Source organism: Brienomyrus brachyistius, unplaced genomic scaffold (genome assembly GCF_023856365.1).
Source record: "Brienomyrus brachyistius isolate T26 unplaced genomic scaffold, BBRACH_0.4 scaffold102, whole genome shotgun sequence".
NCBI lineage: Eukaryota > Metazoa > Chordata > Actinopteri > Osteoglossiformes > Mormyridae > Brienomyrus > Brienomyrus brachyistius.
Genome location: NW_026042377.1, coordinates 203,685 through 217,278, shown reverse-complemented (window position 1 = coordinate 217,278; position 13,594 = coordinate 203,685). Strand labels below are relative to the sequence as shown.

Below are 13,594 nucleotides of genomic sequence, written 5' to 3'. Positions count from 1 at the left end.
TTAACTTCTGAGGATCGAAGGTTAGACTGCAGGAATCCTTTTAAAGTCATCTGTCCGGGACATTGTACAATTGAAAGATGAACGGTAACCCATTTATATCGAAAAAAGCTAGGCGTGTGTCGGGGGGGGGGGAGGGGGGGGCAGCCGTCGGCATATTATTAATCACGAAAGTAAAACATTCACCTGTGTGGGGGATATCTATCAGCCATAGAAAAACCGTTATATATCATTATCTTTTAAATGTACACTAGGCCTTCATGATATCAGTTATAAAATACCGTTGATTTTTAAGATATTTTATTCAGTAAAACAACTTTTCTTTAGAAAACAGGCTACACATATTTGGAAAACATACCATTTATAATGACAGGAATAATTCTGTGATAAAAGTCACAATTCTTATTTTTCTTGTTTGTTATACTGTTTTAAAATCTCATGAAATCTGCTATTAAGATAACCTAATGATATTTTTAACTATGCATGATTATATCGTTATTCTGTCTTATATCTTATCGGCTTGCCTTTTTTATTGAGAACTCGTTCAGATTTACCTGACCATAAACCAAAACTTTCTCTTTGCAAATGGGAGATGATTTTACAGCATGATAAATGTTTTACAAGACCATTTAGTTTAATCTATTCTTGCTAGTTCTAGTAATGCGTTTAACTTAAGAAACGAAAATGTATAGCAGAAAACATTATTATTTTAGTTTATACGAATTCAAGCATACAATCAACCCGTTCAGAGATATAGAATGATTATGACAAATAGTTTCCACAAAAAATGAAAATAATTCCCGTTGAATTTTGATTCTGTTAATTATTACATTACATTTAAAAGACCAATATGGATCGGTTGGCATTTGCAAGTTAGCATTTTTTGATTTCAAAACACTCGCCATATAGCGGATTCAGCAACTCTGCCTTGTTTCAGGTGGAGTTTTCTCCCTTCTGTCTCTGTCGTCCTATCCCTCGCTGGCTTCCAGCTCCGGTGCCCTACCTTTGGATACGTCACGTAGCTCTGGGCGTACAAATACCTCGCAGTGAAGTTTCCCAGTGAAGCTAAATCTGAGCACAGTTATATCTGCTATGATCCGAAGCAACAGCTAGTTATCTCCTGATACTAGGTAGGGCTATATAATTATTGCATACCAAAAAGCGAGTATTAGGGAAGGAACGGCTTTGACATTCCGCTCACTGGTTTTGCAAAACGAATTCCTGCTGTTTACTGGAGGATTTACAAGGACTTAGGTGACTTTCGCAGACCTCCCTGAGTAAGTTGCTTGGTCGTTTTTCTTTATCAACTAATTTGGAAAGGTTTCTGACTTAATCATCCTGAATTCCTTATCTGGTGAGATAATGTACGGAAGGAATTGTATTAATCGTCTGTATCGAGCTATCAATGTTTTATATTAGCCTTTGTGATTAATATCATCCATGTTACCAGCGATAAATATGTAATATTTTTGTCCCTTTCGTGAGATGATTACTTTAATAGTAGAGTGTATGCCGCAAACAGATCTACTGATAGGCTACTTATAGACCGTTACCGACAAAATCAATGGAATTAAGCAATCATTTTAAATTATTATTATCCATCAATTCACCCATCATCCATCCATCCACTCACCTATCAACCGTTTTTCGTGGACAGGATCTCGGGGATTGTTGTTGTTATTATTAGCAGTAGTAGCAGATGTTAAAAATGACTATTAAAAATTCAACAAATACCTCCACTTTCGAGAGCGGCATCTTACGTTACCGTGCTTATGTATATGCTTGCGAATTTTAGCGTAAACTGACACAGAGAGAAGAAAATATGTTTTAAAGACACCGTAAGGCAAGTCAGGTCGGTAAGCATAAGATGGAAGGGCATACAGAATATATGAATAAAAAGTTTACAGTATAGGAATAGGTTCCGTTTCGTTGACTGTGTCTTCTTTTTACATAGGAGTGGAATACAGAACTGGTCATCGCTCTGCAGAACCAATCACAAGAGCTACCGAGAAGAGTTTGGAAACTATTTTATTATACAATTGTTTACAGACGCCCTGTCATTGGAATAGACTCATTATTCCTTCAATATCGTCCCTTCAACTTATATAAAAAGTGAAAGAAGCTGCGCCAGAATGTACCCGAGTCTGGCACTAAGCTCGAACCAGTCACCATACGCTCACGACAGCGGGAATTACATACACCCTTCGGCCAGTTCTCCGGTTTATGTGCCCACGACTCGGGTACCCACTATGTTGCCGACAATTCCGTACCTCCAGACTTGTGAGACTGCTCACCAGTCGCACGGCCTCGGCGGACACCACGGCTGGTCACAGACTGGCACGGACGGCTCGTCTTTTAATCCGAGCAGTCCGCACCCGCCCCCAGGCTTCTCCTACTCCCACAGCCCGCCGGTGAGCAGCAGCACCGGCAGAGACACGGCGTACCAAAATCCGCTGGTGCTGAGCAACAACGGCCGGCCGGAGCAATACAGCAGCACCTTGGTGCGCTCGGTCGGAGGATCCTACTCAAACCCCTATGCGGCGTACATGAGCCCGGAGATGGCGACCTCGTGGAGCCCTGGACATTTCGAGAGCAGCATGATTAGTTTTCAGGGACGACAAGCGGGCCTACAAACAAGGAGGTCAAGTCTAGGTGCGTATTGTTTTTCCCCCCAATTTCAGTTTATTTTTATATAGCGCCTTTCACAACAAAGTCGAACTGCCAAGTTTATAAGTAGGCCTAATAGTGTTACTTTAACTTTTAATGTTTGCATTAATATGTTTTAAACAAAGTTGTGTATTTGTAAACCACATTGTAATGGTGACATTATGCAATAAATCTGAAAAATAGGCTACATCTTTTAAAATACAGTCAGTTGTTCATCAAGTGCATCATATATATATATATATATATATATATATATATATATATATATATATATATATATATATATATATATATATATATATATATCCACATGCATTTGGAAACATATGTAAGTACAACTTATAATTAGACATCAACTGCTTAACAATATCGTTTTTTTAAATTGATTTAGTAATATTCCAGATTTTGGCGGAATATACAAATGCTGTTCATAAGCACAGGAAAGCGTTGTTCCTAGAACGAATTACTGAAGGAAATTAGTTTATTTTCAACGTGTCGCTTTGTTTCCCAAATCATCGCCTATTCTATTACACCCTTTAGAGTAACTACAACTGGCAAAAGAGCCCATCAGAAACAACTCAGCGAGTACCATCTTTGTTCTGTTCTTCTAATCCACATTCTTTAAATTAAACAGCCGCCAAACCTATTCACCCAAGATTATAATTAAATTTTCAGCCGCGATCTGTTTTCGTTTCAGATGCTGATGAAAGACAACAACACGCTACAATAGTGCTCGCTGAAAACCTATTTTTGCCAAAACAGTTGTCACCTTAAACAGAGTAATCGTGCTTTAAATGTGTCAAATACACACTTTTCGTTGTGTTATTGTAGCGGCGAAAAGTTTTTCGAATTATTCAGATTTTTTAAATGCATCAACAAATAAACCAGTGACTAATGTGTATTATATGCCTGTATATTTTCGTTTAGTTTATCCATGAATTTACTTAGGACGATTCAGATAAAACTTACAGTAACTTACAATGACTGAAGACTAAATCAAAATCGCTGGATGGGAATTTATTGAACAGCAATACATTTACGTTTTATTTAAGTAGTCCTAGGCCTATATAAAATCAATTTGCTGTATAATCATAACAAATGCAGACCGGTTAGATAATGGCCTAGAATGCTGCTATTAAAAATAGGGAGACAATAGGAGATACGTATCATTTATATTTTAAACATTTTGTACCTCGCTGTTTTGAATAGGAATTTGATCCAGTAATTGTAGGCGGCCGCCGCCTGTCAGAGGCCAGATTGATTTGGGACCTAAATCTTTAACACTGATAAGATCCCCATCGACATTCCGCAACTCCGCGACTCGTGGTGTCTGCTAGGCGCCGAAATTCTTTAGCTCTGTGGACCTGCAGTTAATTCTGCATCCGTAACAACATGAAAATAATGCTCCATATTAAATGTGCAAAATATAATAATATTAATTAAAAATACTCATCGGTCAGTAATACTAAATATCAAGAAATAAAAATAAACAAATAATGTCAAATGATTAATTTCGATCTTAATCAATTAAGCGTTTTTCGCATGTCGCTTAAACGAATTATTGCGATAATGACAGTGAATATTAACTAAAATTCTAATATAACTAAAATCTTATAACAAGATTTCAAGAATTGGTCTTATAGGGTCCGCTAGAATCTTTTTTGCGTTTAACATTAACCTGAAGTAATCTGTTTTCAAACTGTGGTGTTATGTAATCATTGTTTAGAAAGTTACTCAAAGTTTAGCAGCATGAACATACCTATAAATAACACCGTATTAAATAATGTAAAATCTATGCTATTGTTAACGCTACACCAGAAACATACGATTTAAGAAGGAAAAAAAAAGTTCGTGATTTAAATGCTGTGACTGCTTTTCCTTCCAGACATGCTGGATGAGATACCTGGCGAAGGGCGGGAGTGCGTGAACTGCGGGTCCATCTCCACTCCTCTGTGGCGGAGAGACGGCACTGGACACTACCTGTGCAACGCCTGCGGACTGTACCACAAAATGAACGGCATCAACAGGCCGCTCATTAAGCCACAGAAACGCCTGGTAAATCCAGATTCCCTTAATAATATTGTATGTCGGCCTACAAGAACCTTAAACATTATAATCTATGTAATAATTAAGCAGTATTAAACAAGCTTGTCGAAATTCAAATAGGCGTAATTAAATAGTGCCGGAGAAATCAAAAATGTGTCAGGTTTAAAAAAAAAAAAAGTCAAGGCTAGCAGCTTCTTAGCGAAGGTCAGCTTTGTGTGTGAGGGAGTCCTTCGGAATGCCCCCTTTTCCCAGGAACCAGGCACTTGATAGCAGCTGTTGTGAATTATTTCAGATTTTTGTTTTTATTTGTCCTTCAGTGTCCTTGTCCTTGGCTGTTTGTTTTTAGCAGAACTGCAGTAGGCCCAGCCACAATATGGTCACCTACCGTTCCGTTGTTAAAGAATGTTCTCAGCTTCTGATATGGGTTCCGTGTCAGACCAGGCAGCAGAAACAACCTGTTGAGATGTGCAAATATTTCACAAGCAGGAACTCTGTTACTAGGAAATTTTTTGTTTGATCATTTTGGTATCACATGATTTATTTCGTTTTGAATGTGCTGTCTTGCAATATCTAATGCAGCGTTCCATACAGGCATAGCACACTAATGCTGCACTGTTAATTAAGCTCACTGTGTTCATGTCAAAATTGCAGGTTTTTTGTAAACGCTTAGCAGGAGTTTTGCATACATCGCTTACTATCACTGTGGTTTTTATTCTTAACGGTTGGCCGACACAATGTTTCTCTGGGTAGGATTGGTTAATCTCCTCGCTTAGTCCCCCAGTTAATAAAGGTTCACTTTAAAACTCACGCAGAATGCTGTTATATTTTTAAATAATGACTCAGTGCACCGTAATGCGTTCCACGTCTTTGTGCTTAATGACACATCATTCCAGGAAAGTCTCGTTTTTGCTCGCCGCTTTTGGTGCTTGCTTGTTTGGCGCCCTGTGCCTCCCTAATCCGCGGTCTGCCCCCCCCTCCCCAACCCAGCAGTCATCCTCCAGACGGGCCGGGCTTTGCTGCACCAACTGTCACACCAGCACCACCACGCTGTGGCGTCGAAATGCAGAGGGAGAACCTGTGTGCAACGCTTGTGGGCTCTACATGAAGCTGCACGGGGTACGTACCAAAGCACACACAACACACCCCTCACTCTGTATCCTAGGCCACCCTCCTGCCAGGAAGTTGTGTCCTTGCTGTCCTCTGGCATCGATCTCACTGGCCTAAAGTTCATCATCTGAATGTGAGAAGGTGTTTACTGAGGCCGTAGTTCTTGGTATGAGGATGTGGGGAGGGAAAAGTAAGAAATGATTGTGATATGCATTTATAGGCTAAAAAGGTCTTCTGGAGAATACAGTTTTAGCAAGAAGTTCTGTTAGTAAATCCCTGCACCTCCCTTTAGGTACCTAGACCCCTGGCAATGAAGAAGGAAGGAATCCAGACCCGGAAAAGAAAGCCGAAGATGACAAAATCCAAAGCCTCATCAGGTAATATTTGCAACCTGTTCAATAGATTGTAATTTTTTTGTGGCAAACAATAACATGGATATGCTAAATTTGGTTGTGTACCCCTGAATTCTGTGAGATAAGGCAAACACCAAGATCAGTGTTTTCCAATCTGATCCTCAGGGACACACAGACCTGTTATATGACATCGAGTTATTTTGCTCTCTGGGAGCAAAAATGTGGGCTGTTTGGCACGGAGCTTGGAGGGAGCAAAAACATGGTGGGGAAACACTGACCTAGATTGTTGTATCTTTGACAGGCCCAGGGTCAATCACTCCTGGTACCAGCTCCCCCTCCTCCCTGCCAGTCTCTGAAAATGCCTCCACCATAAAAAGCGAGCCCAGTATGGTGCCTTCACCCTATGCTGGACAGACTGTAGTTTCCATCTCACAGGTAAGACACCACACTCAATCACTAGAGCCAGGACAAACATTATTCCAGAATATGGTGCAATATGTCCCCATCTATCACATTCACTGTTTTTATACATATTAAGGATATTAAATTATAACTAATAATAGCTATAGAGAGTCTTATATTTGGTATACTTGTTCTTTATCGGTAAAAATCGCTGTACACGTTGTGAGCCCTTAAATTTTCATAGTATTGAGTCAAAAACTCAATCATTAGCATTGTGCTTAAGGTAATATCATTCAGCTCTGATCAGTGTTTCCTGTATGGAAACGGGTTTTTGGAGGTGAATTTCTCTTTTCCTTTTTTGCAAGGCGTCGTCACAGCTGGACACTCTGAGTTCTGGTCAAACGGACATCAAATTTGAGGACTACAGCTTCACGCCCACGTCCTCCACTCCGCAGAACTCTTGGTGTGCTTTATCACTGGCGTGAGCGTCCCTTACCACTGTGCACACAGGACTCACCACACCCAAGTGTCTGTGACCAGTGCCAACACTGCCTTAGTTATTACAGTGAAAGACTGAAACAATCGATTGCAGTTAGTATAACAAGCCTAGTAACGTTTGCCTTTTTCGTTCTTGTACCTGTGGCATTTTGAAGTGGTACATTTTTGTTTTTTGCTGGAGACGACCCTGTGCTGAAGGTATTATGGGCTGTAAAATTGAAAGAAACAGAAGGAGAAAAAAACAACAGTTTATTACCTCTGAACCTGGTTATTGTTATAGTGTAAATAATTAACTTTGTGAGAACATAATATTTATGTTAAAATAAGGGCAGTAAAAGCATAAAGGTGTGTGCGTGGAAGTAATATTTGAGCTTAGGTCGCTGTCTTTAGTTGTAAAAGTTAAAATTGTCAGTAGATTCCAGTGATTATTTTATTATTAACAGTATTATTGATTGATGCAAAATACCAATGCAGCTTGTCTTTAAGTTTGGTTTATGGATTTCAGACACTTTTGTGTTTTTCTACCTACTCAACTCCATGCCTGTTTGAGAGTAAACGAAGTGTGTAACTATTGTAAAGAAAGTCCTCCATCCTCAGATTAATCACATTACGTATAAATGAAACACTGTGTATTTCTTTAATTTCAAGTGCAATGAATATTAATACCTTCCAGGAGGTGACGAAGGGTGATAATGAAAATGGTTGAATTTTGTTAGAAACTAAATTTATTTTCTCTACTTGATAATAGAATGTTAATGTTATTATATTGCTTTACAAAAGTGCGTTGGCTTGTTTTTCTTTCGGTTTCACAAGCTCAGGAGCTTCAGTTTATATGAATAAAAACAGTGTGGAGGAACCGTTATACACCAGCCTGTGGGAGAAACGCACTCTGTCAGTGTTAATGGGTAAAATGTATATCAAACGGAGACAACAGAGCACGCTGAAGTAAATAATCTTTTTAATAAGAAAGAATTATAAATATTCTTGTGGTTAGCTCTGGTTTGTTTTGGGTTCCTCATTTATTTTTTATTTGTGTTTAAAACATATTAGTTTCTATAACTTTTGGGCGATTTCCATACAGGATTTATAGTCAAACAAAACAACTAGCGGTCAACAGAACATAATTTTTTTTACTCTTTCATGGATAATGAGTTGGTAGATGGATTGCGGGGGGGGTGTATATTTTTATTTATTTATCATTGTTACTGTTATTATTATTTTTTCTGAAGACCCATTTATAATATATGACCATCGTTCCATTTTATCTTGGTCAGGGTTGGGGGGGGGGGCAGTCCCCGATATTCCTATACACCCTGGCAGAACGCACATGCAATCCTTTCACGATGGGCCGTTCAGGGATGGCGATTGGCCTAACTACATATCTTTGGACTGTGGGCTGATTCCTGAGTGACACAGGAGGCCACGCAACCTCCATACACAAGAGTGGAGGCCAAGTTTGAACCCCCACCTCCCCCAACTGTAATGCTAATGCTGAATTAAATAGCGCATTCATCATGGCTGAAGGCTGACTGTTTTACATGAATACCTGTAAGTTTAGGCCAATGATCAGTACATTATCAGTTGCTTTGATGACGCTCTTGTCCTCAGAAACTCTGCTTTTAATCATTAATATGCCAGGATGCCCATATGTAGCAAGTCCTGCCTATTTACAAGGAGAATTATGGTAATGGGACACCTTTGGGTAGCTGCAGATGGGGTCCAGCCTGACCAGAAAGCTCCCTGCCACTTTGATTAGAAACTATACAAATCTGTCATCCATCCATCCATCCATCCATCCATCTGTCTGTCCATCCTCACCACTTATCCAGTACAGCGTCTGGGTGAGCTTGGACTTCTCATGAAGCACAGGGCACAATCATGTATATGTTAAGGAGATAACAGCACAGAGCAGAAGCGTATTCAGTGCTACTTGTGTCTTACACGAAGCGTGCGCCACAGCGTCTTGCTGACATGCCTGCTGAGCAAAGGTTACGTTCCAACACCACTTTATGACTAGGTTAGTGCATGTTCTTCCGAGTCAGCAAACGCGTGGCCTCATTTATTGCCTTCTGGGCACGGAGGTGGTTCGGATCTACAGCCTCCTTTAGCGTCTGTGGATTGTTTTATTTGTCCGAGTCACGACGGGGTCTGTACTGTCAGGGTTGTGGTGCCGGGTTCTTCTGGGAATGTAAGCACAGCCATGTTTATTGAAGTCCTCCAGTTAAGAGAAGGATGGCCGGCCTGCGCATGACGTCCTCGCTGGCGGAAGGCGGCACACAGTGAGACGGCCACTGTGCTGCAGTGGACAGAGTGAACACTGGGGAGTGTCACCACTGAGGGAAGAAGATACCACATGGGTCTGTTACTGTGATGTCATCAACAATGAAGGGGAAGCTAAATGCAGAAAATAACCACCGCATCGATCTATTTTTAGTTACATATTTATTGTTAGTTTGTGTGGCTAGTGCCTTAATCTAAAGCAGTGTTTTTTTTTTACCTTAGAGAGGTCACAAATGGATTTTGTAGGAGTGAGAATGTGTTGCCTTAGGGTCCACATATTTATCTTATGCTTTTATCCAACAAAACGTGCAACTGAGACAGTGGAGACGAAGCCCAATAGTAAATCACTCCGCCGACCGCAGGATCTCAACTGACGCCCTTCCAGTTTCGGGCGCCTTAACCAGGGGTGTTTTTAGCTATTGGAAAAAAAATCCAGGACTGAGTCAAGGTACCCGATTGACTGGCATCAAGGGCAAAATGCTCAGGGCTCGGCTGAAAATGATCCATTCTACCCCAGTGATCACATGCTCGATAACAATAAGAACATCTTCAGTAGTACTATGTCTGCTATCCAGTGCTGAGGGCTGCGGCTGGTGAACGCAAGAAGCTGGAGATGGCTGATTATGCCCATCAAGGGCTTGGGTGGCTCAGTTCTTCAGAGGTATGAGTGCAGGATTTGCTGGTTATTGCTCAGCTTTGCAGTAATACGTCATGTGATAAATAAGGGCCTGGCTGCATATAGGATAAGCAGACCCCCCAAACTCCACCATTGCCCCCACCCCCACACATGCACACAATCCTCCACGTGCCCCTTGCCTCTCTGCCGGCCTACAGTAAAGTGATCAAACACCATTGTCCTTGTGCAAGCGCTGCTGCCCTCTTCAAAGGGCCTGGCCGTGAGCGAGAGGCAGACAGACTCACACTGGGGAGCGAGGTCAGGGGCTGCTTACGGCCGCGTTTACATTCAATTGTCTCCGGGTGAGTGCTTTCATTGCTGCTTCATCATTGTAAAACGCTAAGTGGTTTGTTCAGAGTTAAAAAGATTTCAGGTGAGTGTGTTGTCCTTATCTGGCCTATCACTCTCTGTTATTTTGGCTCTAACAGGGAGTTTGAACCTTTTTATGTAAACCTGGAGCTGGTAAGAGAAAACCAGCCAGAGCTGAGGACCCCCCCTTAAGATGTAGGCCCCTATATGATGACATCATACTTATTACATGTGACTATATGTATTTGTGCTTACATGTGTGGGTTAAGGTTTGTCTATTACTTTGCGTTTTATGTTTTTTTCCCTCCCTTTCGGCTTTTTTTTCCCAGTAAAGCAGATTTCCCAGGATCTCAGCCGCGGAGTTCCTCCTTCGCTTCCCAGTTTGTCACCCTGCCTTCCTCTGATGGATTCAATGTAATTCCAATAAAGGACAGAGAAGAATAAAAAGAATTCCAGGCTGAGATAGCGTATGTGCCTCGGAGGTGATAGCGAGAAACGGCTCTTCCTCCTGTGAGGTTGTAGAAACAGGCCCGTATCCCAGGGTCGTGCTCCACAGTGATTATTCTCATCTCTTCCCCTTCCAATCCGCCGTCTGCGGCAGAAAACAGGATACAGTCGTCAACCCTGGAGCACTATGCTGGCGCTGGACTCTGTACCATTCGCTTTCAATCAAAACTTATGCACACTGTCCCTGTAGGATTGTCCTGGAGTCCCATCCATCGTCACTGGCCAAAGAGGCCTGACTGACATTGAAGTGAGGAACAAAGCACAAACATTCCGGAATGTTGCCCTCTAATTCAGGGTTTGCCATTGCTATGAGTGTCGTCTCCTTGGATCTGCGCCCTGGAAATGTAATACTTCGCGTTTGGTGGGTTCAAGTCACACACACTTTTTTCCTGCACAAGGTGGAATTTCACGGTATCGCAGGGAGCTGGCCTTATATCTCATCTTCGCTCAGCTCCACTACAGAAAGCTGAACCCTTAGCAATTTCACTGAGAGCATTTCCTTGTTTCAGGGGTTTAGTTGAGGGGGAGCCAGTAAATGTGATGCAATGCAAGTCAACGCAAGTCAGAGGAGTCGGTCAGCCTCAGCCATACTGCTGAACAACAAGTTATCATGTGATTGCATTATACAAGCCCTTTGGAATAGAGGCGATGAGAGCTGTAGAGGGTTGTTCCACAGGCAGAATGGCTGAGTATTACACGAAGAAAGGCGTTTCAGAGCTGATAAGGACTTAGTCAGCCAAACGGGCGTCAGCTTGCCCCTGTAAACTGTCCAGGGAGAGTCACACGGCAGCTGATGGGGGCTTTCCATTGGGTAAGGAGGGCTGTGGGTGAGAGCCCTCCTGTGACTCTAATGGCAGCAGAAAGCAAAGGCTCCTGGATGGAGGTTCTTGTAAATTTGGGAAGAAGCTGATGCAGAGTGTCCAGCCCTCTCAGGGCCCGCGGACTTAAATGAGCCCTATGCAATACTGGGACCCAACATTTAAACAATAGAGGCTAAAAATATTCCGTCATACACAAAGGAACTTGTCACCAGAAACCGATTCTAATTTGGGCATTCCTGGATTCGGCTTTTTATTTTTAGATGATTAATCTGTACATTCATGTTGGATGTACAGTGACATAAAATGTGCCTTTTCTCTGTCTTAAGAACATGTAGTGCTTTTCATATTCACTTATAGCGATAAACAAGGCTATTGAATAACCGAAAAAGACAGGGACTACAAGCATTCGTTGCATTGTTATTATATATATTTGTAAGTCCTCTGAGGTGAAGAAGTCACTGATGCTGTAATTCCGCACAGATCCTGAAGTACCTCCTTCACTAAAAACCCTGGACACAGCCCCCCCCCCGCACCCCACATACCTTGGATGTGTATGACCCCCCCAAGTACTCCCCCCCCTCCTAAGTGCGCTGCAGTCTGATTCATGGGCACCCTGCTGCTAAAAACAACACAGACACACACGTTTCTGTTGACAGCTTCGTGGGGTCTCCCCGAGGCTCCCATTATATTTTGATTTACTATTCTGTCCTTGAGACAAATGAAGAGCCTTATTTTTCACAGGGCTGCATGAGCTTCATCACTTATAAAAGCTGCAGGGCCTCCATAGTGACCTGTCTAGGAGGGAAATCTTAACTCTTAACCATGATGATGTTTCTAATGAAGTATGCAGCATGGCAGAGATTTTACTGGCCGTGAGTTTAAATCTTTTCGTATCTCATATTCTGCTCTATTCATAAGTGGATATGTCTGCACAGGGTTCTTCTGGCTCACAATGTGAATCCAATTATTACTGTGTTTGTTAATAGCTTCATATCATAGATCTTCCACCTGTCAGCAACCTAGAAGCAGCCCTGATTTTTTTTAGCACGTTTATTTAATCAAAACAGAGAATAAATATGCTGGACAGGCTGAAAGACATATCTGCGGCTCAAGAACACAATGCGGGGCAAAGGCGCGAACCATAAACTAAAGTGCATGAAAGCGATAATTGCAAGGGAGGGATTGGGTTGCTCAGTATTAGCCTTTGGACGTCAACACGCTGCACACGCTCATCAACACTGTTCAAGGACCAGACTAAAAAAAACAGAGCTAGCGATGCTGTAATAAAATTACACTCCCACCCACCTTCCAGCCTCCAGTCCAGAACAGTCTAATAAATTCTGCCGCTTTAATTTTGGTATCCCTGTGGAGTGCAACTGAAATTTTAAGTGTAAGTGGAGGCAGCTGAAAGAAAGAAATGTTGTTGCATAATGCGCTGAATTGCAACGGATCCCAGAGACCAGAGGGTTAATTGAGTATAAATAGCTGAACGTGCCACTCGGTCGTAATCGGCAACCAACTCCCAACACGAATCAAAATAGAGCAACAAGCATAGCAGCCGCTATGTTTTTTTTAAACTCTATGCGTGTTTATCCTACTGTGGCTACATGTGCAACAACAGCTCAGGCTAAAGAGACCCATTCAGATCAAAGGGTTACAGCCACCTAGCGGCTAAGATCAGAAGTGTCACCCATCAGAACCTCAATGCGGGCCAAGCATTAGGACACCCTGGGACCGAAGTTCTGCTTTTTGGTGTTTCTGTAGTCGCTGGGGCTTACTGGCTCCTCTGCCTCTTCCGTGCAAATGCTCACATTTAACCCTGTGCATCAAAGCTGCAATCATTTTATGTGCCTTTGACCTTTTTCCGTGACCTTCTTGTCTCCCAGCATATGTCCTCGTCTGCAGCATGTGTGTGTGCATGTGTAGGATTT

General features: G+C 41.9%; 1 protein-coding gene across 4 annotated transcripts; it reads left to right on the top strand.

Annotated features, from left to right (window-relative positions):
• The first annotated feature begins 239 nt into the window (after positions 1 to 239).
• Positions 240 to 8,066, top strand: LOC125727569 (transcription factor GATA-5-like). 4 transcript variants are annotated; one of them, XM_049004389.1, is made up of 8 exons: positions 240 to 1,274; positions 1,793 to 1,849; positions 1,952 to 2,649; positions 4,550 to 4,719; positions 5,698 to 5,826; positions 6,110 to 6,194; positions 6,472 to 6,605; positions 6,938 to 8,066. In XM_049004389.1, the coding sequence occupies exons 3-8, from the start codon at positions 2,130 to 2,132 to the stop codon at positions 7,055 to 7,057; spliced, it is 1,158 nt and encodes a 385-aa protein (XP_048860346.1). In that variant the 5' UTR covers positions 240 to 1,274; positions 1,793 to 1,849; positions 1,952 to 2,129; the 3' UTR covers positions 7,058 to 8,066. The 4 variants fall into 4 exon arrangements, with proteins under 4 accessions (XP_048860346.1, XP_048860347.1, XP_048860348.1 ...); XM_049004390.1 differs by lacking the exon at positions 1,793 to 1,849 and having other exon boundaries at positions 240 to 1,127; XM_049004391.1 differs by lacking the exon at positions 1,793 to 1,849 and having other exon boundaries at positions 5,701 to 5,826.
• The last annotated feature ends 5,528 nt before the right edge of the window (positions 8,067 to 13,594 follow it).